Source organism: Gavia stellata, chromosome 15 (genome assembly GCF_030936135.1).
Source record: "Gavia stellata isolate bGavSte3 chromosome 15, bGavSte3.hap2, whole genome shotgun sequence".
NCBI lineage: Eukaryota > Metazoa > Chordata > Aves > Gaviiformes > Gaviidae > Gavia > Gavia stellata.
The window spans coordinates 1,918,726-1,943,939 of NC_082608.1; the positions used below are offsets into that span (position 1 = coordinate 1,918,726).

The 25,214-nt window shown below is 48.3% G+C and overlaps 1 protein-coding gene across 1 annotated transcript in view; it reads left to right on the plus strand.

Moving 5' to 3' along the window:
* The window catches only part of HYDIN (HYDIN axonemal central pair apparatus protein), a 150,582-nt gene that overhangs the window by 21,374 nt on the left and 103,994 nt on the right, over positions 1-25,214 (plus strand). The window contains exons 6-8 of the mRNA XM_059825082.1: positions 903-1,027; positions 13,711-13,912; positions 16,544-16,727. Coding sequence (XP_059681065.1) covers positions 903-1,027; positions 13,711-13,912; positions 16,544-16,727 — 511 coding nt within the window. The remainder of the gene's footprint in view (positions 1-902; positions 1,028-13,710; positions 13,913-16,543; positions 16,728-25,214) is intronic.

Consider the following 25,214-nt stretch of genomic DNA (forward strand, 5'->3'; position numbering starts at 1 on the left):
ATAACTGCTCATATTAAATCCAAAGTATGCCAACACATTTTCATAATTATTTCCAACACATTGCACAGAATTTGTCTGGTGGGCCAGGCAAACAGTTACCCAGCTTGGATTACAACCCAGAGTCCCAGATTGTGTTGCTTGTGAACACAGAGAAAACCTCCTGTTAAACTCGCCTTGATATGCTCCTGTTAATGGCGCTTCATTTAGCTAGAGATTTAATTGTTCAGGCTGTAAATGGGATACTCCTTTTGTGTCTTGTTTCCATGCCATGGGATCGCTCCGATCTGCATTTGCACTCAGATTTTTCTGATGGTTCATTTTCTTGGAGCAGCTTTCATTGAAATGCTGATAAAACGTGCCCTTTCTTAGGCTAAAACAGGATGTTTCCAAGGTAAAAAGAAAAAAATGAATTCTGCAAATTAAACCATAATTAGTCTCTGGTCTTCAGAAAAGACTTCTGTTCTCTGTCTGATTTCTAGGCTGTAATCTCATTGAAACAGGTATTGCATCTCTTGAGGTTTCTAGGTGGCAGGAAAAGACAGATTCCTGAGGAAGTCAGCATCAGGTTGTGCGTGCAAATAGCTGTTACCATTTCTGTGCTCTTCACAAGCCGTTTTCTGATCGTAGTGCTAGCAGTCGGACTCCTGAGGCTGCAGAGAATCGGACGCAGAGCATGGGGGAGATGAGGTCATTTTATGCCATAGGATCTTCTGAGGGCTGGATCTCCGCAGAAGCGGGAGTCAGTCACTCTGTTTCTGATCCTGTATGTTGTGTTTGTCTTCCGCTGGCTGTGGTTTGTTTGCTCCTTGCTTGCGCAAGTGAGCTGAAGGGAACTAGACTGCCAAAGGAATACAGTCCCCAAATCTCCCGCAGTAGTCCTGATAGCTCTCTTTGCCTTGCAGCCCTTTCTCTGTCGATCCCTCCGTCGGGACTCTTGGGATTGGTGACGCCATGCAAGTGACAGTGGAGTTTCACCCACTGAAGACCGGGCACCATTCCAGGTCCTTGGTAGTTCACTACGACACAGGTAAGTGCTGGGCGCTGCATGGTGCACGCTCTTTGCGTCCTTCAAAGCAGAGCCCTTTCTAAGCAGAATAATATTAAGCTTGCTTTGTGGGCAACTTCTAAAACATTTTCTTGCAAAACCTCTGCATGTTTCAGTGCTTAGAAGTGAGAGGATAAGGGGCAAAGGCTGAGCCTGTCCTTGTTCTGTATCCTGTGCGCTGGTCCCTCCCTGGGGGACCCTGGTGTCAGCATGGTGTTCTGCACCCAGCACCTTCTCGTGACAGTCTTCCACCATCATTCCCCGTTGTCCCAGCCACCTCAATTCCCTCTCCAGGTGTACTGCCCTGCCCCAGCTTTACCTCGGATAAAAGTGAAGAATAGTTGGTGTTGAGGGGGTTGTTAAAGTAGATCCCCTCAAATGGGAATGAGATTTTGGAATGCTGTTTTTCTGGGAGTTGCTGAGCGGAGGAAGGAGAAACCTTGACTCACCATTGCAGCCTGCATATGTATGGGTGAGGTTTTATTCCTAGACAATGCTATGTTTGAAGCGTAAAACAGGGAACACACATCTCTGTTAGACTCTCTCCAGTGCCCGCTGTCTCTTACACACCTCAGTCCCATGTACTGCTTCTCCATCGTCTTGCCGCAGACCTTTTTTTCCATATTGCCCTCTACCCATCTACAGCCCATGCTTCACAACATCAGGACTAAAGTAGCCAGGACTTGAGGGCTCTTGGGATTTGGCAGAAAGTGCTCACTGCCTCCTGAGATAGGTGTAAAATGTATGCTAGGGTATGAGAAGCCAAGATCAGGCCACAGAAATACTGTCAGCTTTATAAGTCGCTTTAGGAGTGAGTGGGGAAAACTCAAGAAGAAGGTGCGACATGTTTAAGTGCTTCTGTTGGCCTTGGTTCAGGAGAGGTATCTTGTGATGCTGAATGAGACGCTTTCTCCGTTGCATGAATACATTTGGTGTGCGTTTTCTCTTGCTGGAAAGAGAGGTTTGGTTTGTCCCTATTCCTGACTGTTGGTCCTGGGAAGTGTGATGTCCTAATCTAGGTGATACTGTGATGCTTTAGCCCAGCAGTGAACATTTTAGTTGTTTTGAGTTTGTAGAAGTTATAAAAATGCTCCTTTATCTTCCAGATGCTCTTTGTGGCTTTGAGTTATCACAGCTTTGTTCAATATTTGTCAGTTAGTGACATATTCCCAGAGAATGGTTGATGCTCACTCTGAGAAGCTCATGGATTTGGGTAACACTTTCTTGAAAGAACTACTGAAAGAAGCACAAAAAGTGCCTCATTTGTATGCATATAGAGAATTTATAGGATAAAATTCAGAGGGCTAGATCTTTCTCTGGGGTAAATCAGTAGTAACGCTAGAGGTTAGGGCTGTAGGGTTTATACTTTGTGACTGAGAAGACTGAGTGAATAATTAGGGCCAGGATCTTCATGGCTTCCTTTGAAAACCTGAGTCTTGTTCTTACTGAAACACCTGGTTCCTCCGTGGTTAATCTTTGCTGAAGCAATTTGCATGGCTAGATCATGGAGATGAAACTAGCTGCTGGCTCTGAGATGGGCGACCTCGCAGGAATACGTACAGCTACCTGGGAGATAAACCTATGATTTCATTCCTGCCTGTCAGTACAACAGTGCGGTTATTTTTAAATAAACCATGGAATAAGGAGGAGAGCAAGGGAATAATTAAGGGATTATCTCTCTAGTGTTGAAGCATACAAATAAGTAAAAGGCTGCTGTGATTAATTGCTAAAGTGAAACCCAAACATTTAATCAATCCGTCTTAAAAGCTGCTTATTGCAGGTGTAGTGCAGAGCACCAGACAATGTTACCCAACCTCGTGTGGCAAGCCCTGACTAATTTGTCCTGCACTAAGTCAGACTCCCTGTGACTCGCATACAAAAAGCAGCTGTGTTGCTCTATCAGAGCCACCAACCGACTGTTTATTACGAAACAGAAGTGCTAAGAGCATCACAGCGGTTTAGGATGTTGGGAGGCATTTTCCTTGCTTTGCTGTGTATCCATATTGACTTGCTCAGCTCACAAGTGGCAGTAGTTCTCAATAAATCATGCTGTTGTGAGTGTGACTTACGCAGGATCAGGTGCGTGTTGCATTGATTTAATTTTTGCTGAAGTTGGGTCAAATCTGTCCCTAGCATTGCTTAAGCAAACGTGGAGCCTTTCTATGTCAGTAAGTCACAATTTTCCCTTTGCCTATTTATTGGTTGATTTAAATTGTGCATTGTTTAGACTGCCCTGGCTAGGAATGTAGGTACTGTCCCCTCGATAGACAGTACGTATATTGGTAGTCCTGTTGCTACAAACTTTACAGATGGGTGTGAAGGAAGTGTCTTTGCTGCTAAAAGCATAATGATTTACAATGAAAAACTGATCTTCGGTGCTTTACATGTCCAAACTGCTCTATATTGCCCCATGCACCTGTGTAACTTGTGTCTGCCCATCCTGAAATGAAGGTGACTTGGGATGTTCTGGGCTTCTCATCATAAATCATAGAATGGTTTGGGTTGGAAGGGACCTCCAAGATCATCTAGTGGTCCTCTCTATCCATCATCTTCACGATGGTATCAGAAGGCATTTCTGAAGCCTGCATGCCAAGCAGATGTGTGGGTTTGGAAAGCATTCTGCACTCAGGACCGCTTGAAGGTTGGTTGGTGGCTTGGCCCTTCCCAGGTGACATTTAGCCCACCCCATGTGGATGTGGGAAAATAAGTTTATGGAGTTAAGTCTCTAGTTTCAACCAAGTCATTATTCATAAAGCTTAGATATTCTTGTAGCTCTCAAGCAGTTCTCAAGTGAGCTACCCAAGCTGGTTGCCCTGAGTGCTGCTGTGTTTGTACATCAAACCCAGTCTGCTGCAATCAGAACGCTCATTGCAACCTGACGGCATAGCACAAGCTTGGGGCGGGAGGGTGAGCTTTGCTCAGGGACACGTGGTTAAGGAGATGCGTAACAGCTTCCCAGAGCTCTGCCGGAGCTGCAAACAAACTCACCAGTCCCATAGCACCCAGAAACAAGAACGTCTATGGCAGTCCTCCACGCAAGTAAAGGAGGCTGCCAGAGACAGGAGGTGCTGGAGAGATGGTGGGAATTGTGGAAGGAGAATCACTTCTCTGCTCAGAGCTCCCTGAATCCTGACTCACATTAGACTCCTGTCTCCAAGAAGTACCTACTCTGATATGATGGGTGGCCTTCAAGGTGTAAGACCAGATTCTGTGCTTGTAGGTGGGTGCCTGCAGTGCCCCCGGCACCCTGTGGCAAGGTGCTACAATGTGCTTCTAGTCTAGGAGATCTGTTGTGCGGTGCTGAAAGTCCTCTGTACAGGTTTTTTTCCCCATCAGTCACTGCATCCCTTGGGATGCCTTTGTCAGCACAGGAAACTTCAGTAATTAGCAAAGCCTCACTGAGCTTGTGCGTGGCTGACAGACACTATATATTGAGATGCCTTTATTGCTGTCAGTAATAAGTGTAATTCTGCAGACCATTTTCCTTTGGTGGCTCTGTGAGACTGTAACACAGAAGCAAAAGCCTGGGGGCAGGATCTCATCTTCTTCGAGGGGGAGAGATCAGAGCCAGTACTCGTATGTGAATTTTAGGAGGCACATCCAAGAAGAGCCAGCCCTCAGGCAGGAGTGTCTACTCCATTACTGTCCTGTCTCCCCTTGGTGCAGAGCCCCAGAAAGCAGCTTCCCCAGAAGAAGAGGGAACCTGAGGCTCAGGAATAGTTCTCAGTCGTTTTAGTCCTGCTGGAAGCCTCCAGCCTCGTGCTAAAAGCCTGCTGAGGAACCATCTGGGTATTTGGCAGATTAATATCCTGTTTTCCCTCCAGTTCCTACACAACTTACGGGAGGGCTTGACAGTTCCTGAGCAGGAGGTCTCCCAAAGCGAGTATCAGTTTGTTTGATGTGGATCACAGACCTAGGCTCAGAGCATCCTTTGTGGCTCTGCACACCCAGGGCAAGGAAGGGAGAGCTCAGCCTCAGCTCCTTGATTAATTACTTCAAGAGCAGGTAGAAGATATGGGCAACATCTTCCTCCGGCTCCATAGTTGTCAATCAGATGGAGTTTTCCTGCACTGGGTTAGTTACTGTCCCGGTAGGAAGCAGATGAAGTAATGTCTTCTGAGCCCTGGGGAAGCAAAACTTGCTTTCTATCAAATTCAGGTTATTCCTGTATGGGAGAAAAGAGAGCAGCTAAATATTTCTCCAGTGCTGGACACAATGTGGAGCTGAGCTTGCCCAGCCCTGGGTCAGGGAAGGGTCTGGCTGCCCTGTTCCCCTGCTTCTGGGCTTTGCTGGCTGGCCCTAAAAGTATGGGGTCCCCAGCGTTGTTTCCTCCCCATTGCTGCTCACTTTAGATGTAAGGCAAGACATCAGCCTCGTGTTACGTAGCACTAGGCTGCAGCGTGGAGAAGCAAGCCCTGGCCTGAGATGTCTCCTCCTTGGCAGTGCCCCTTTAGTTTCTTCTGGGGTCCTTTCCAGTCCTGAAAGCTGGCCAACAACCAGGCACTTAGGCTGGCTGCGCTGAGGGGAATCACTGCAGGGGATTCCGGTACTGAGCACCAGAGAGCCAAGACGATGTGCAGTTTGGGTTGACCAGGATCTGCCTGCATGGACTGCCTCTACAGCTGCTAGCCCTACCGGTGTCTGGAGCGAGCGTGCTTAGCAGATCTGTGATCATCCCCTTCCTCTGAGCCAGCACGAACACTCGTAGGCTAGATACGACTTCCTTGGGGCAATGTAAGAAGAAAAAAATAGTAAAAAAATTTCCTGGGTGGATCTCAATCAGCTGCCCAGGGAAGCGGTGGAGTTGCCATCCCTGGAGGTGTTCAAGGAACGTGTGGATGTGGCACTGTGGGACATGGTTCAGTGGGCATGGTGGGGTTGGGTTGGTGGTTGGACTTGATGGTCTTAACAGGTCTTAACCGTAGTGAATCTGTGATTCAAAGATCTGAATGGGAATGGCTGTACTGAGTGTGGCAGCAATGCTTAGGGTTCCAGGGGGCTATCAGAGATGATTCTAGGTCTTCTACTCTACGTAGGACACCCTGAGATGCCTCTGCCCTTCTTGGTCTAAGCACAGACAGCTTTTCTGTGCTGCAGCAGTCTCTGGAGCCATGAGTAAAAACTGCCAGCTTGAGAAAACACTGACATTTCATCTCAAATGGGGAAAACGAGGCATGAGATCACAGGAAAAATTAAGGCATATTAAAAACTGACTAATTAGAGAGCTGATGTGGAGCTCTTTAGTCACCCGTGGAATGACAGCGAGTTTGACGTGATGTATTAGAGCCATTTGGGTTTGGTGAAGATGATGGGTAAGTACAGAACCGGGTGTGCTTGGCTGGCAGCGGAGGGAGGAAAGCCTGTGCGTCTTGGCCACGGTGCTAAATTGTAGTAGGGGCTACATCGTATGGCAAATGGGCCAAGGGGAATTGTCAACCGTGTTAGTGACCGTCCAGCTCCTATGTGGATCAGCATGGGGTTGCCAGCTGGGAATGTAAACGTGTCAGGATGCTGAATCCCTTTCTTCAGGTAAAATCGATGCTGGGTTTAGCTGAATCAGCTTACTATGGTAAATGAGGCCACCCGTGCGAGGGCTTGGCGGTGTGTTAGTGATCACTGTGCGCATGCAAGAAACTCATTAAATCCCAGCCCTGGTTGTTTCTCGCTGTTTGAGGCTGAACAAGTGACTGTAGCACGGGTGTGCCAGCACCTCCGAACATCTCAGCTACCCACAAGGATAAAGCATCTGAGGAAAGCACTGCCTTGCTGTGTTATTCATCTGTGTTTGTGTGTAGACTTTGGAGAACACAACCACCTTTGCATAGCTCTGTTCTCTCTCCTTTAAGAACCTCTTTTCTACCAAGGGTCTTGTCATCTGTCTTGCAAGGCCGGCGTTGCAATCAGTGGCTTCCAGGAACTTGTTTGAAAATGAAATGAAAATCCTATTGATATAGTTTCTAGATCAAGCCTTTTCCTTTCTCTTTTTTTCTTCTTTGCAAATCTGCTGATGGATGTGGGTGGGCAGCAGGGTTTCGCTGAGGTTTAGCCCTTGTCGTGTTGCGTGTTCCCTTCCTGAGATGACTCAAACAGGTTGCTGAGTGCTCTCAATTTGTACTGACCTCAGCCAGAACGGAGGAGGCTCAACGCTTGCCTGAGCAAACTTGCTGCCTCTTTAGATATTTATCTGAGTCGTCCCTGTGTTGTGCAGGATACCAGGGTGGGAATACCAAAACCGTTTTCTGGTTTTAATCTTAGTCTTTTGTGAATGTTTACGGGGGCTCGGATGTTGCCGTGAGTGGCGTTAAGCTACTATTGAGCTAAATTCACGGCAACAGACCCTGAGCTTCTGATTGCCGCCGCTGTGTGCCGTTGCTATTCACCGCTGTAGTCGTTCGTCTTCGTGCAATTCTCCATTCCTTCAACACCAGACAGGTTTATAGTAGCTTCTTATGAGTGCTAAGAGTTGGGAAAATCTTGTGCTTCCTAAGCAGCAGCCTCTTTTGACTCCGAAGCTTTGTTGTAGTGCACTGATGCAGTTTTTTTATTTGTTTAGTGCTGGCAGATGTTTAGAAACTTATTTTATTCCGTGAGTTTATAAAGACCTTGTTTCCCATGTTATCGTAAGGTGTAAGCCAGACTGATGCTGTAGCTGGTACAAGAGGCTTCTCTAGCTTTTTCTTGGGCCATCAAGCATTTAACAACTTTGCAAAGGGATTTTTCGTTCTGCTTGTGGCAGGTGGTGACTGCGGGTTGGGCTTTTCTTCCTTTGCGCGAATTCCCAGCAGTACGGCTGGTTTCTGACTGACTTATGTTCTTGTACGCCTGCTTCGAAGGGAGTGGGAACTAGGTGGGTGGAGGGAGGCGCATATTGTAGGTGAAAAAAAGGTGTAAATAGGAGTTTGTGCAATTATATGTTGACTTTGCATCTTAACAGTAGCGGCGTTGCAACAGATGGAGGATTGGTAACTAATACTTTATCCAACGGATTGGTTATAGGCTTTTATAGTCCAAATCAATTAGATTGATGGGTGAGTCTAATTGGTCTCCAAAGTGTTCGTTTATGTCAAAACAGCTAATAGGTAACAACTGTTCCCTGTCTTTGTTCCCCTTTTCTAGTGCTGCTTGCAAGAATGATTTTTTATACTGTTTTAAGTAAGGTTGTTACACTTCTTGCAAACAGAGTATGGCCTTTGCCCCCTCTCCAGGGCCTCGTGTTTCAAGACAGATGGTCCATTGCTTTGAGGGTAGATGAAGGGGAATCAGGTTTGTGCTTCATTTGTGCTTGAGGTTTTTTTGCACGGCTTTATAGCTCCATAACTACCTAACACCCGTCCTGACAAAAACCCTGCTAAAGCAACCCATGGAGTTGGCTGCATGAGCACAGACTGGGGGGGTGTGTGTGTACTAGGAGGGTCGTTAGGAAGTTAAATATCTCCTTTTGCCAGTTTTTGTTCATCCCCAGGTATTCACAGAAACAGACTTTCGTGTGACGCCGCAGATTCCATTTTTAGCGCATGACAGATTTCTGGAAGAAGGTGGTTTTCATCTCGTTGCAGGTCATCCTTGAGCGCAGCTTGTCTACCCTATCATCAGTGGAAATCACTAATACATTCTTAAGTGTCATTGACTCTGGATGGGTTTCAGGGCAGAACTGACCATTCATTAACCTCCTTTCCTTGTGGATCAATCAGTATCTGCTGAGAAGCAGAAGAGCAGCTTGAAGGGTGATTGATTTATTAAGTGGTATATTGGGCATGTCTCTGCCAGGCAATCAGAATGAAAGTTCCTGCACTATTTTCCCCGTGGGCCAAAAGCAATGTTTCAGCCAGTCAGGTACCCCAGCGTATCGTTACTGTAGTAGCAATAATGATTAAAAATAGCCCGCGGCAGCGCTGTCTTTCATCATCCGATGGTTTCATTGTCCTTTTCAATACATTCTGTGAGGCTCCTTCACGCAGGGCAGAACGAAGCCTCCCTGCTGGCTCCCAGATATTCCCGTGCCGGAGTATTTCATCCTATAACAAGGCAAAGAGCTCTTCCTAAGCATGGTACAGAGGAGCTAATGGGGAATACTTTGGGTGCTCCATTACAGATGGATGCACAACAAAGAGCCTGATGGACAATGAAATGACTTTTAATGTGCAAGAGAGCTGTCTGAAGAGCCTGCAACCTGTCCCATAGACCACTGCCGGCCTGTCGTTGCTCTCCATCTCCCTCTTCCTCCCCATCTGTTGTCTTACGGTTCCTTGCAATGCCTTTGGGGTAGAGACCCTCTTCTGTCCATGTGCCGCATGGGCTCAGCGGGTGCTTTGCTGAGGCCTGCGCCATGCCAGGGACTTCTGATGGTTAACAGCGATAACTGTGGCAGTGGTAATGATTAGGGTGCTCTGAGCTTTGTTGTAGCCTGGGAATGATTCTTTAGAGACACCCGTGTTAGCAGCAGCTGTTATTTAGTGGTGAGGTTTTTAAACAAGCTGCTCCTAGGGCTGGAGTAAATAACGTGATGATTTAAGAGTCTGAAGGTGGCTCGTGAACACCGCCTCGGAGAAACACTTAAAAATGACTGTCGCTGCTCTGCATTTTGTTCTAGTGCTGGCAATTCAAGCGTCGGGGCTGACAGATCGCCTTCCTCAGGCCAGCGGAGACCCAGTGCACCTCGTAGGTGATGCCATTAGCTTCCCGACAGTGAAAGGGCTCAGAGCAGTGCTCCTGACTCTGATCTAGTGGTAGCTCTGCAGGAGATGCAGCAAAAAGCATCTCTGGCGGGGAGGGCTGGATCCAGCTGTAGGTGACTTCTCTAGCTTTCCAGAGATGGCTTAGCCTGGTGGAGTGGTAATAGCTGTCCTTTGCATGCTGTTTGAAAAACAAGAGTGTGCCGGCAGCGGTGAGGCAGTTGGGTATGATAGTAGCGGGAGCAGAAGAATTACTTATCGCAGATTGGTGTGGAGGTACAATAACGCCCTTTTGAGTGAAGAGCTTTGCTTTCACTGCTTTTCTGGTATTTTGGTGAAAAAGCAGCAGGACCTGTCTGTCTTCAGCTGCGTTCATAGAAGTCATCTGAGCGAGGCACAGTCTTCTGACAAACTGGGCAAATGAACTTGCTTTCCATGCTACCCAAATACTCCAAATTTGACTGTCATGCACTCCTAGAAAGACTTAAAATCCAAATTCAGCAAAGAGGGAGTGACAGGGATAAAGGAAGAATAATCTCAGTGAAGGCGAGATGCAGCAGGGTGCTGTTTTGTTTCTATTTGGTCTAATCTATCTGGCTACCAGCTTTCTAGTATTTAGAGCGGTGATCAATGAAGGAAAGTACTACTGTTGAATATTAGGAAAGCGTTCTTCATAAATCCCAAAATTTGTTTTGAAATCTTGTTCGAGGGTTTGCTCATCCATTCATTGAGCTACACTTTCAGACTAAACCAAATTTGTCTTTTTATTTAAGAACAATTTGTACTGATCTGAAAACTATTTCCTCTTGCACCAGGATGATCATGTAGCATTAGAAGAATTCGGAGAGGTGTTTTAGCTGTCCTGTAAATTCCCCTTTTTTTCCTGCAGAATAGGCCCCAGGAAGGATGACCCAATACTAGATTTCTTGATTCAACACAGTAAAAAGTAATGATGTGCTAAGACACCTGCATCCATAGTCATGCAGATGGATGGTGGAATAAAACATAGTGGTGTTTCTGCTGTGTCAAAGAGCACAACCCAAAGCGTCTGCTGTACTGCTGTGTAAAAAGTCTAGCTTTTAATTTCAAGTTTTGGCATTGCTTTGTTCGAGTTGCAGAGTGAGCGCTGTGTCCTGACGCCTGTAGGAAATGTATCAAAAGCATGTAAGGAGGAAAGAATTGACAGCCTGTAATAAGATCGTGTTGTGTAAATAATGGTAGGGCAGATACATCTAGATTCAGTAAATGTGCTTTCATGGCAGCAAAGCATCCCAGACTACACACCATGGACATTACCTTGTCAAGTGCAATGCCTAGTGCTACATCACTGTTGCAGTAGAGAGATTTTTTTTTAAACTTATGTATTAGACAACCAAGAGTCTTAAATGGCATGTCACATCTAATTTGGCACCCAAGACATGAAGTCTGCAGCTGCCCTTGGCCAACCCTGGCAGCTCCGCTCTCTGTGTCAGTTCATCTGCCTGGCAGACAGAGCTGCGGCTTCCTCCTGACTCACCGGCATCTGTGCACGCTCTACTGTACCGAGCCATTTCTGGGTTTATATCTTCAGCATGATGTCAAATACTTCTCCTTGCGGTAGAAGGTGCTCCGGCAAGCCCTCCAGCCTTCAAAAGCGTCCTCGGTGCCTGCAGCCAGGAGTGTAAGGGTGGCTGCGTCCCCAGCTTATCTCCAGAAGAGCAGTCACGGGGGATGCTCAGCAAAGCATGTAGAAACAGGCAGTGCATATGCTTTTTCCCCCCTGGGCTCTGGAGTTAGCAGTTTTCTGTGCTGGAGGCTTCATTCTCATCTTTAAGAGCTTCTGATGGTTTTATCTCCTGAGAATTTGTCCGGTTGCTCTCTGGATTTATAGCTGTTAACCTCTACAGCATCCTATGGCAGTATATGGCAAAGGAAGGAATATTTCCTGGAAAAGTACTACTACTTCTGTGTAATTTCTGACTAATAACATGATTTCAGGCCCTCAGGTTCCTGTTTTATGACAAATCCTGAGAAATCTTTCCTCATTCACATTTCCCAGGCCATTCATGCTTTTACAAACCTCTCCCATCTATCTCCCATATGATTGTTAGGTTGAGGAATCCTATTCAGTCTTCATGCAGAAGCTGCTCCATACTTTTAATTGTACTTTCTGCCCTTCTCTATTTAATTTCAAACGCTTCAACTTGTTTTTTGAGATCAGAACTATACCCAATACTTGAAGACCCACGTGGCCATGGGTTTAGACAGTCAGATGATAGTTTTCATGGTGTTTATTTTGTAGTAGTTTGTCTTGATCGTTGTGGAGGATTAGCTCGTGTTTCCAGAAACCGGCGTTGTGCACGCTCGAAGCACTGTGCCTATCTCCCATTTCTTGGGTCCTGGCTCATCTGCTTGCCAGTGTATGCCGAGGATTCAGCGCAGGGGAAAGGTAATGCTTATAAAGCATACCTGCCTCTAACTCTTCTGAACTTCAGTTATTTTTATACTCTAAATTGTCCCTTATGGGAGGCGGACTGTCCAGTCATTGGACACATTGCTGGTTTTCTCCCAATGTAACTCAGCTCTGGCCACAAATCCCTGTCACGCCAAACTCCCTTAAGAGCAAAGAAATTGAGGCTTATACAGGCATGAAGGCTGAATTCTCCATGTGTGGAGATGAATGAATGACTGTAGAGATCTGCTATTTTAAGGGTGAGTCTTGCCTCATTCCCCGCTCCCAAAATGAATGTGATTCTGCTGTGTTGCCTGGCTTAGGATTGAAGGAGTCCATCCAGCTCTCCCCTTGTGTTGTTGCATGGCAGCCGTTTTAAAGGCAGGTCCATCCACTGGCTGCCTTGCTGGAACCCCTGCAGTGAGGAGAAGGCTGTACCTTTGCAGAGGGATGCTCTCCAGGCCATGGCCGGGTTGCTGCGCTTGTCAGTTGGGGCTGGCTCGGAGGCTTTAAGCACCACTCCCTAGAAATGCTGTTTCTGGAGAGCATGTCTGATGTTTGCTGTTTGCATCTCACCTGGGAAACACTCACCCACAACAGGAAGAGTGGGCTTGGTAGTGAAGTTTGAGCTCAGTTGACTCCCAGGAGTTCCTTGGTTGGGAAGAATGAAGGTTTGAAGGCTCTGGGAATGAGGGAGCCTTTGGTGGGAGTCTGTTCTCGAGGGTGCGATGCTGCTAGGTACCCTAGCCAAGACTCCGGTCATTAATCAGTTGATGTGCACAGCCAGGGGCTCGCTCTTCTTCAGCTTGGTCTGAGTTGGAAAGCAAAGATGTCCTCACTCTGGTCGTTGAATAGCTTGGGAATATTCAGCGTAGACTTGCGCCCTCGGGCATAGGCAACAGGATCCAGGCTGAAGAAATGGGCTTGCAAGTCTGTAATGGGCGGGTTGGTGTGGGCCGTGCCCCACCAGTCTCGTTTTGACATATCTTCACAAACCCACAGCAAGTGAGGGCACTGCTTCTACAACACAGTGAGGTTCTCTTCTGCGTGCCATCCTGCCGTGGGCTGTCACTTCACTTGTTCCTCTGAACCTCCCTTTTCTGTCCACATGCCCCCAGGCATCTTCGCTTGTCAGTTACAAGGGGTCCTCAGGAGAGACCCACTACTGGTGGTGTGCCTGCAGGAGACCCTGGGCAAGCTGTGACCCTGGTGGGACTCCTCAGAGTCACCTGAATGACTTTGATGCAGAATTCCCTGTGACCTGAGTGGGATGACAACCCAAAGGCTGCCTGGGCACATCTGAAAAATCTCACTGTAAATGCTGTCACCTTGGGGATAAAGCTCTACAAACACACCCAGAAATTAGGTGCTTAAGGTGGTGTCCAGGACATCCTTGTGCTGTACACATGTATCTATCAGGATGTGATAAATGTACTGATCCGTGGAACTGCTAATACAGCTAAAAGTTGTAATGCTTTTTTCTGTTACTTGTGGTTTGCTCTGTTCCTTGTACTTCTATCGGCAAGTGAGATGAGCAAAGACTGCCTTTTGCTTTGTTGCAGGTGAAGATGTTCACACAAGCCTTTATGGAGCAGCTGGAGATGTCAACATCAGGCTAGACAGGAACTCCTTGGCAGTTGAGAAGACTTACCTCTCGCTGTCAAACCACGGATCCGTCATCATCCACAATCGGAGTGAAATCATAGCCCACTTCCAGTGGAAGCCTTTTGCTACGCAGGAAGCGGAGGATCAGCAGAAGCTGAGGTTCGTTTGAAAGATGCGTTTCCATAACGTACGCTGTCCAAGGATAAAACTGATGTGTGGCCTCAAGGGTGTTGGTACTTTTGAACTGTTTAGGACAAGTAAACCATCCCCAGTGTCAGGGTATGTGTCACTGAGCTTCAGGGTACTGGAGCTCAGCACTTCCCATGCCAGTTCCACCCATACTCCAGCTGAGGAAAATGTTTTAGGGAGGAAAGGTTGGTTGCAATGACTAGATAGCAAATTGGTGGTTTGTGGGAGCACAAACCACTGAGGTCCAGGCATCCCTGGGCTACAGAGGGTCCATGAGGCTGAGGAAAGTGTCAGCACTCTTTACCTGGGATGTAATGTAGCTGCAGATAACATAACTATTACGATAGTCACTGCAGTTTCTTCTCCTCCAGTTTTGATAAGGTGGCAGGCTCCTTTTCCAGCAATGTGCAGGGTAGGGTGGAAGTTGAGGCCACCCTGCTGTCGGGTGTTAATTGCCTCGCGCTACCCTGGTTTCCAGCACAAGGAGCTATTTGTGCCCTTCCTTCGAGGCTGGGGGGAGCTTGGAGGTGGAGGGTTCTGCAGGGAAGGTAGGGCAGCACAGGACCTGGAAGTGCATTTGGGCTTCAGTCACCTGTGTCTTCATGGTGGTGAGAGATGGAGCAGGTTCTTCAAAGCGTGTCTGTGCTCAAGCTTTGAAATTCCCATTTTGGGCAGCAGAGAAACACACACAGCCTGGGGGGGGTGAATTGGAAATGACACTTCAAAGCTTGGGTGATTTAGGGAATCCCTGTGTGACTTTTCAGACTTGGATGGATGTGGATATATTGGAGTTAGTTTGAACCCATAGCTGATCAGGAAACTGCCTTAAAGTGGAGCGATTTTTAAGGGCTTCTGAGCAAATAAAGTTCAATGTAATTAGGTCAGAAATGCCTTGAAGGCCAAAACTAGTTTTCCACTGTTCTCTATTTTTAATTACACAGTGTGTGACTTCTGTGCAAGCTCAGTGTGTTGAAAGAAAACCTCATGACCTTCTCTTGGTACTTCCCTGGACCATTCCTTTACCATCTCTCCCAGTTGCCTGTCTCAGCCTGGACCCTGAGTGATCCTATTTCCCCTCAGAAGCATCCAGGTTTCCCCCCAGTAGACTTCAACCTGATCATTTTTTTTTTTTTCCAATTGCATTTGATCTCTATGCCAGTTTGTGTCTTAAAGTCTGAGCAGGACGTTTTGTTCTTCCTTACTTGGAAGTCATAGGGATGGTCATAGCTCTAAGACCGCTGTCCTGGTGTCAGAGAAGCTTTTGAGGTCTTGGAGCAGGGAGGACTTTTTCATGGGAGAAGGCAGGACCCTGCACTGGGATGTGACCCAAAAAGACCTGGATCGTCTCCTTCCTGCAGCACTTTCTGGGATGTAACGGTGGAATTATTGTCCCTTGAGGTTGAGTTGAGGGTTGCTCATTTCAGTGGCTGGAAGCCCCCTGAGTGCGCGGCATTGCAGGTCAGCCACGGAGAACCATTTCCATCGCCCTCCACAGGGAGCAAGCCAAAGCAAGTATTTTGGGCTCTGGTGATGGCATTTGCCCGAGGCTCTGTCTGCGTGCAGCTAGTAACATCCATGACTGTATTTCCTTTCTAATTGTGTTTGAATTTAGCTGGGTGATGATCGCTCTCCTGTTTATACCACACTGCCTCGATTTGCTGCATAGGGAGCCTTTCGCTCATCCCCCCTCGTGTTGTCATCTGCTGGTTCCTGATGGCCAGGGGACTGGATCATGAAGGGGGGACAGGAATATGCCAGCTCGGAAGCAATGGCTCTGTAGCAGTGCTGCCTTCTCATCTCTTGGTTGCGATCTTGAAACACTAGAATGATTTCTGCTACAACTACCAAGTAAGGGAGAGAGTAACGGTGTCACAGCTCTGGAGAGAAGGCCAAAAAGGGAAAAAATAAGGTGGTTCAAGGCTAGACTGAAGGGTTTGGATTCAGAGGTGCTGGTCATGACTTCTTTATGGGGTGATGCTGGGCAAAGTCCCTTCCTTTCTCAGGGCCTCTGTTTGCATGCATATAAACCCATTAATTTCACCGAGGGGGTGTGATGCCTAAATTCATTAGTTTGCTTGTCAAGTGCTCTGGGCTCCTCTGGTGGAAGGCCGTATAGGGAACAGAGAGCAGAGATTGTTTCCTTATCGTCATGGGTCCAAAAAGGAAGGGAAAAGAGTGATGCTAGTAACCTGCAGCTGTACCCCAGGTGCTTCTCCCCTTGCTGGTGAAGTCCTGCAGCGGGTGCTCCTTGGTCTTTATCTGCTTCCTCCGAGCAGCTCTATGGTGGGAAAAGGCAGTTGAGGTTGGTGGATTTTCCATCAGCTGCGGCAGCGCCTTTGAGCCGGGAGGCTCTCTTGAGGGCTGCTAGCTTTCCAAAACCTCTTCTTAACTTGTGAATGTGGAGTAAAACTACCTGCCACGCCAGCGAGCAACAAGTGATCATCTGAGCCATTTGGGACCCCATGGCTCGGGGTCAGCCCCTTGCTGAGCTGCTGCTGGTTCTTCCCCAGTGCGTTGCTGCCCCTGCACTTACCCGGCAGTCTCTGCAAATATGTTGCTTATTGAATTATCTGTTTGGTTTGTCTCTCCCCGTGGCCGCAGGCTGTGTCGCAGGCTGCAGAGGCAGGAAGAGGACAAGACGGATTGCATCCTCAAGGAGTGCATGGTGGACCCCGCTCTCCGAGAACGCCTTTCCCTTCTCTCCCGCACCTTCCGGAACCAGAGGGCAAAGGTGCAAGGAGACTCCATGCTTTTCTCAGATGATATCTTCACTGTTGAGCCAGCGGTAAGCTGTTAGCTGAGAACCTCCCCTCCTCCTCCTCTTCCTCCTCCCTGAATGAGGTCACTTGGCAGATTCCTGCATCGGCTGCCTTGATGTGCCGAGAGAAAACATCAGGTTTCTAGCGAGGCTGGGAGAGCTTGTTACGAAAACCACTTCTGAACTGCGGGCTCCTGACAGGCAGCGAGAGCCTGCCTGAAGCTGAGCTACTGCAAGGGCTATAAATAAGTGTTCTTAGTGTTCAGAGGTATCGATTATTATACGTAAGGGCACACCTTTACGCATACTGTATGGGGAGTAACAAAGGGTATTAGAGCACTGTCATATTGACCTGAAGAATGAAATGGTCCTCTGTGGAAAGGAGGCCAAATTCAGCCCAAGTTTAGTCATGGAAATACCAATCCCTTCGTATAACCTGGACTTACACCACGTCGGAATCTCATGTCCAGGGTCATCTGTGAGCCTGGACACAAGACTGGCAGGTTTAAACGGTCTTTTTGAGTTGTATTGTACATAAGTACAGAACATTCTTTGCTTTTCTGTTTCTGCAAGCAAAACCCTATGTCCTTCAATTAACCAGAGCTCTGATTCTGAGTATTTGCATGGTCTGAGACGAAGAATGCTTGCTGCCTGAGCAGTGCAAAATCTCTTCTCATTGTCGAGTAAACCCTAGAATAAGCCCAACCTCTTCTTTTTTTAAAATAGGTGAAAATAATTTCTTGGTTTTTTTCAAGGAAGGGGACTGTGTTCTCTTCTTGGTTATTCCTAGAGCCCATCTAAGGCTGAAGAGCCACCAATGTCAGCACAGCTGCGGTTTCACACCACTGTAGCTGGCAGCAGCATGGTGTGACCAAGAGATAGTGAGAGCTGTAGGAGTATTGTGGAGGGTGGGAGCTGATCAGTTGAGCATTAAGGGCATCCTGCAGTGCATTAGAGCTGGTTTTGGAGTGAGTCCCAGGGCTCCTGCTTCGTTACAGTTGGTGTATGTCTCCAGAACTAGCTCGACCCACCCTTGACGTATTACATATGTTAAGGTGAGGTCCCGAAGTCTGGCTGCCCACAGTACTGCGTGCTGGTACTCAATGTAATGATGTACGGATGTGACGTGTAGCCTGGCCTCAAGTCTTGAGTGGAAACATCTCCTGAATGGCTATGGTGATGTTACACAGTTTGCTCCAGGGCTGAATATAAGTGGGCTACTACGTGGGTCTCTCCCCTTCTGTCTTGGCCAGCATTATCAACCTTTTGATTTCCATTAATTTCATTATTTATGGAGCAATCAGTTTCACGTTCGGAGTTTTACTCATGTCTGTCTTCTCCCTCCCGCCTGACATTTGGGTGTCTTTACCTCAAAAGATAGCAAGTATTTTCTCCTTTTTATCAAATGTAGAATCTACAAATTCACCGCCACTGACTTCCACAACCTTCTCTCCAGTGACAGCCCTGTAACATTTAGCTTGGACAGACACCCTTCCTGCACTGCCGTGTAAACGTGCTGGAGAGCCCCCCCAAAGCTGGGACCTTGCTGCCTCACAGACCTTCTGGCCCAAAGTGGCTGCTCTCTTCTTCCCACCTATCACCTGGGATGTCGCAGAGCACCCTATGAAAATAATCAAACCCTTGTAACAAGTGACTGGAGGAAGCATTTGCTTCCAGAGGTTAGGAAGCTGATGGAGGGATAGCGGTCTGGGAAATGCTTTCTGGGCAGGGTGGCTTTGTGGGGCTTGTGCAGAAGCTCTGCTGTGTAAGTGGACCATTAGCTGCTGTTTTTTCCAGGTGTTGCTATCTGTAGAAGCTGCAGCAGGTGACTTCAGTCTGTATAGGGTTAATTTGCTGGTGAAAATAATAACAAAAAAGAGGAGGCAGTGATTTTGGAATTACCACGTGACCATGAACATTTTGAGCAGCCGTCCAAGCCTGTGGGAGACAAGCTGTTATGCAACTCTGACTTTCTGAGTGCATCTCAAATTCGGTTTAATTTATTTTTGCAAATACACATGCTATGTCAGCAGAAGCAGCTGTGATAGAAGCCCAGGTGGCTACCAAAGGAGAAGGTCCTTGCTTTTTGCTGCACCCTCCGCAGCACAGCTTAGCTGTAAGTCACATTGCAGACCCGTGGGTGCTGACTCCTTGGAAATGGAAACCGGAGGAAAGGGAGGGCAAGGATTTGTTACCATTGCACTGACCTTGACAAGTCCTCCGTATCCTGTCACTGCTTGGTAGTGACTCCTCAGTGCCATGTGTTAGCTCTGAGCCGATGGAGGTGGTCTTCGAGATGTTCAGGTTATGAAGCTGCTCGTGGTGTTGATCCAGAGGCTGGGCTGGGAGCTAACTGTGTTGTTTGTTCCTGCAAATCTCCACCTCAGCTGGGGAACCAAGCTGGTCCCCATCCAAATGAAAGGTTACTACAGAGCACTTCAGTTTTTGGCAGAAGACACTATCTCCAGGGGTTCAGTTATTTATGGGAAGAGGCAGATGTTTGCTTCAGCACTGCCTTTCTCCTAAATGCCCTGAACTAGCAGGGTGCGCTTTAGGTGGCATTTCGGTACTTCTCTTGCCAGCTCTGTCTTTGGTTTTCTGTCCGCTTTGAGCAGCGATTTCCATTCCGTGGATCGCCTTCCCCCTCTGCAAAAGAAAGTAGGGGATTTGGCCAACAGTTGGTGGTCCCCAGCTATTCAAGACTGGCTTTTTCTTACTCAGGCTGGTGGATATCTAGCGGATTCTCATTATTTAGGGCCTGAGGGGGGAAAAATAAAATCTGCAAGTATTTACGGTTGGGTTCTTGCATAGAGATCACTTCTGGAGCTGTGAGTCATGGTGTGTTATCCCCTCCCGTATCACGTTGCTTTACGCTGTAGCGAAGCCAGGGTACGACAGCTGGAGTTTTTGTGCTGTATCACCATACAGCCACTGTCTGTATTTTCTGCCACCTGCCAGTTGCAGCCTGTCTGAGACTGACATGAAGCCAGAAGCGTTGCAATATCCTGTTCCCAGCACTATATGTTTTATTTCTGTCCTGGTTAGCATCCATGGTAGTTTTTCGTGCTCTGACTCAACTGCCATCCTATAGAGGACACGCTAGCCCAGGCAGACCGCTGGCTCCTGAGGCGTCCCGAGGCTCTTACGCATGTAGCGGCAGCCTGCAAGGGTGGGTAATGAAGCATATCCTTTTAACCAGCAGCTCTTTTCTTCCCTGTGGGGTAGCAGGAATGTGAGGAACCTCTTCAACAGCCTATTTTAATTTCCCAGGAGAAATAACTCACAGTATTTTTCTAGTTTGATAGTCTAACATACAGCAGTAATGAAGGGAGAAATGACAGACATTTCCCAGAATAGTTATGTCTTGAAAGACTTTGTTTTAGCTATGGTATAGTAGAATAAAGTGTAACTGATTATTTCTTCTTGCTCTCCACCTTTGGAGTCAAACGATCTGGCTTACAGCTTCACTGACAGGAGAGGGAAGCTATCTGTGGACGTACTGCCAAAAGTTTCTGCCCAAATAGATTGGATCCTGCTGAATGGCGATTTCATATCAGGAGCCCAAGAGACTGAATCCATTAACTGCTGGTGCAGGTTTGCTTGGGAGTCGGGATATGAGCGCAAGGCTCCAGTAATGATGCGGCATTAGGATCGTTCCAGAGAGCTGTGCTGATGCATACAGAAGGCAGGGTTTTATTGCTAGTCCGGAGATTTGTTTCCTGCTGGTGCCTTAGAGGCGTCTCATCTGACTGTGCTTTGGGATCCAGCAGCCCCTCAGATGTATGGAGATCTGTCCCTTGTCAGGATCTTGGTGCATCACTGAATGGCTTCCTGGAGTGTGGCAAGGCATCTTCCCCGGCAAGGGGGGTTTGTCTGTTTAGGTTGTAAAAGAAGACATGACATCGGCACAAAGCTCTAGGCTCCCTCCCACACTGGTTAATTATACAGTGTACAGAGAGACCCCGGCAGCATTGCAGCCGTCACCGTGGTCTTGGTGGTATTGAGCAAATCATCCCACCAGGATCTCGGGCACTCCGAGTAACGCCTGCAGGGACTCGCTTCCACTCCCTCGCTGTTTGGAGATGTGCACTTGCAGTGTTCCCCCAGGTCCTTGCTGAAGCTGTGGTTTTTGGTGCAGTGGCAGTTCCCCATTTTGATGTTCACTTTGGGCTATCTTGGGCCAGGATCAAATTCCAGAGTTGGATATATGCCCTGCCAGCACTGACCCAGCTCCGGTTCCCCTTCCGACAGCAACGGTGATGCAGGAATGGGAGGAGGCCAGGACAACTAGGGCTTTGTGTCAAGACCAGTGTCTCATATCCCACATGGAGACCAGCAGGCAGCCGGAGCAGATTGCAAAGCCCCGATATCACCCTCCTGCCCTCCGTGCCCACTTGTCCGTAAGCAGAGGGAGCCTCGGACAGTGAGTCCTGGCTGGGGTAGCCAGCTCCCTGCCAGCCTTCATCTGCGAGCTGGTTTCCAAATACCTTCTGCAAAGATGGAGGCGGGCATGGTTTTCTCCCCAGGAGCTGATCTGAGATGTCCTGCTGGGTGCAAGGCCTGGCACACAGCGGGAGGCAGGGTATCGCTGCTGGCTCTGCCAGCGTCCGGCTACCTGGTGCCGGTTACAGATGTGTGTGCTACGGGGGGCAGGGGGACGGGGGGTTAGGTGGGGGCAAGAGTTGAATGGGGGCAGGTCCCATGGTGGAGAGAGAGAGAAAGGATATTGAAGCGGACTTGGTATTGCACAAGGCGGTTTCGTGGCAAGAGGCAGTGTCCCTCCTGAGAACAGGCTAAGTGTGGCCGTTGTTATCCCAAACCAGGTTAATCCAAAGCCACGAAGACCCGAAGGGATTCCTCTGAGGGACAGCCCTTGGTATGGAGCTCAGTGCCTGCAGAGAGCCCAGGGCATGTGCAGAGGCTGCTCTCTGGACTATGAAATAGCGTGTAGTCGTGCACTCCTGGGGCTAGTACACCACCGGAGTGGTGTGAGGACTATCAAAGGTTTTTATGTTACTCTGGGGAGGAGGGGTATCCCCGTTGCCTGCCCTTGACACCAGCCTCAGGTGTCCTGGGGTGGTGGAGAACCTGGGCAGTTCAGCTTCTGCACTCAAGGGGATGTAGGCTTTGTAGCCCGAGGCTCCCTGTAGATGATCCAAGTTAGAGATAGAAAGTTTATATAGTGTGAATACTCCCACATCTCCCCTGAACACTTAAGGGCATTCAGGCCTTGAGGATTCAGCCCTTACTCCTTCTATATGTTGGAACCTCCGTGGAGCGCCTGGGGCTAACGGTGCTGCCCTGCCAGGGGAGCTCCTGGACGGTTTCGCTGCCCTGAGAGGAGCAGTGGAAGTCCCGCAGTAGCCTGGGTGGACTCTGCGGTGAGTGAAAGCCTTGCTGTGCCTCCGTTTTGGTGTGCTGTAAAATAGGGGAGTGGGATTTACTGAATTTTTTTATGAAGTTCTCTTTCTATTCCCTACTCCCTGCTGTAGTCAATGTCACCCTGTGCATATTCACCGCTGCAGTCGGGATTGTTGCCGTGTAAGTCATGTTAGGGGCTCAGGCATGCAGAGTATCTGTCTGTCTGACTGCCAGAGCTTAGTGGGGGAACAGGTAAGTTTGCCATCCTAGTCCTGTTCACCCAAAGCTCAGCTGGCAGTGACCAGAGCCGGACAGGTGATGTGGGTGCAGCTCGTAGCAAGGCAGAGCTGTCATGAGCATCGAGCACAGGCTGTTTCTGAACCATCTCCCACTCCTGTCCCTGCCTTCTGGCTCTGCACCGCCTTCCTAGGTCCCCCGCCCCGTCAACTCTGTCCCTATCGCTGCCTCCGTGATATATTGCTGTTACTGTGCTCCAAAACAATGGGGTAAGATCACCGTGTCCGTTATATTTCTGTCACAGATGTGCCGGCATTGGAATTCATCGAATCCCAAAGTCAGCTAAACTCGCTCAGCTAGAAAAGTGCCCGTTGTTAGCAGATACATATTCATCAGGCCAATGGTTCTTTTGAATTCTCTTTCTTTCCTCCTTAGCTTCATTTTCGCTTGTGAATTGTATTAATGGGAGATGTATTGCCTCTGTCAACCTCTGAGTAATAACCAAACTGGCCCGAAGTGTCCGCAGGGCTGATATATCTGATTGCCGCACATAAAATAGACCAGCGAGTACCATCAGCTTGCGATCCAGCAGAAGCCAGCAGCTAAACAGTACTTTGTCACATCGTTGACATGAAAGACTGATACTGCTGCGTTAGGCTCAGAGAAGTTTGTTTCCTGGCCTCGGTGGAGGGAAGGATGCTGTCCGAGTTTCCCAGGAATGATTTGGCTCTATGAAACCTCGTTCTTATTCGTATGAACTCCTGCTTTAGAGCAGCCACTATTGCACTAAATGGTGACATGGTATAAATCTCACTCTGCTTTTTCAGATAGGTCCCAAAGTCTTGAAAGCAGTAATGCCGTCCCAGCAAATGGGATGCTCAGTTTATGGTAGGCATCGTCCGTCTGGCAGCCAGCGCAAACTCTAAGCTGCATGCCCCTGGTAATCTGGCTGTGCACAGCCCTCGTAAGCTTGATTGCAGACCTCCAGCCAAATCCTGGCATCAGTTTTCACCCTCAGCCTCTCTGGTTCTGTCCTGTCTCATTCAAATACCTTCTCCCAGCTTTGCTGTCTGGCCCGTGGGGCTCTATGGAACAAATGGAGACTTCCCCTTGGTGTGATGTGGGTGGTTGTTATGAAATTGGGCTCTCTTCACTCCCACTCCTTGCTGAAGTCCTCTTTTAGTGCATGCCTGTGTTTTGGTTTTAAGGCTCAGGATGTGCTATCCTCCCCTGCTTTCTGCCCCTCTATAAGATGAAGACCTCAAAGATCACCACCGCTTCAGCGTAGCAGCAGCAAGTGTTTGCAAAGCTGATGGTGCTGGCAAGGCACCGTTTGCTGTGCAGGAATGAGGGCTCTCTGCAGCTCTCTGGGCAGAGGATCACAGCAGCTGGAGGATCAAACGGTGCCGCTAGGCAGCTCAGCCCATGCAGCACCCTTTAAGGAGAAGCGTAGAACGCCGGTGAGCTGAGATCTGTGTTCAGCTACAGGCGTTGGGCTTGAAGCAAATGCCAGCAGCTGCCTAGTGCATCCCTGCCTCCCCAGGAACGCTCTGCCCAGGGTGAGACTGCTGAATTCAGTCTGTTGAACACACAGCGAGCTGCTGCGTGATGCGCACTGCCGAGTTACTCAATTCTAATTAGCCAAGCCAGGGAAATCTATCATCCGAGTGGTTTTTCTCAGTGCCTCAGCTTAGGCAAGCTCCAGACGTAGCAGAGCTTCTGTTGTTTGGAGCACCCGGAATGCTTTTATTCCTGCAAATCTGAGATAATTCTGTGGGCGCTCAGTCCATGCGGCATCCCTGTGGGACCCAAAGGCTCTGATACCTGGCACGCTGACTGTGGGTTGCAGGCTGATGTCCCCAGCTTGCTTCCTCAAGCAAGCGTGTCATCATAGAATAAAGCTTCATCTTCATCCAGTCGCTTGCTGGGTAGAAACACGAAGTACGTTTGGTCTGGCAAATGTGTTTGCTCTAGGTTTTGAGAGGAATCCAAGCGACTTTATGCTTTCAGACTTCCCTTTCCTTATTATTGTGGTGGTGATGGGTAGTTGGTGTTCGAAACTGTTCTCTGCCTCTTCTTCCCTCTGTTCTGTTGACTCTGAGCAGGCTGTGCATTAGGGAATTATTTGCAGCTGCAGCCCAATAACTCACCATGTCACAGCCCTTTAATTTTTGTGGGGACTGTCCTTTGAGCTATAAGTGCTAAGTCAATGGGAAGTATTATAGTTATTTAATATTTATGCTGCAGGAGCACCGGAGGCTCCAGTCAGTTCATGACTCTTCTGGACAAAGTATTGAGGATCCCCAGCAGCAAGCAGAATCAAAGCCTCACTTTACTGATAGAAAAAAGAACTCTGTTCTTTTTGTCTCCTTCTATAACTAAATTTTTCATTCCTTGTAGAGTATTATTACAGCTGTCAGATGTGCTTGTATTTATGTCAATAAATGCACGAAGAGACGCTTGTAATGTTAGGAGTTGAGGGGATGTAAGTGGTGCCTTTGTTTAAAGCAGTTGCAAGAAGTGAGTGAGAGCCTTTACAAACCAGGGATGCCTCCAAAAATGAGCGACAGGGCTCCCTGGGACTGGGCGCCAGTGCCAGGACTCTTTGGGGGTGAAGTAGAGCGAGAAGACCCCAAGGAAGCAGCAGACCCTTGCAGAAGCACTGGTGGCATGGCCCAGACTTCAATCTCTGAGCATGACAAGGGAAAGAACTGTTTGATTTTTGGTTGAAAGAGGTGTGGAGCTATAAGCAAATCCCATCTCTTATTGTTTGAGCCTGTGTTCAGGGAACCAGGAGCGCATGCACCTTGCAGAGGTAATCAGGTCACATCCAACTCTCAACTTCATTCTCAGATCTTTTGTAACCTGTGTGCTGGCTGACTGCTCACAGCACGGGGCAGAAGCAGCCATCGACAA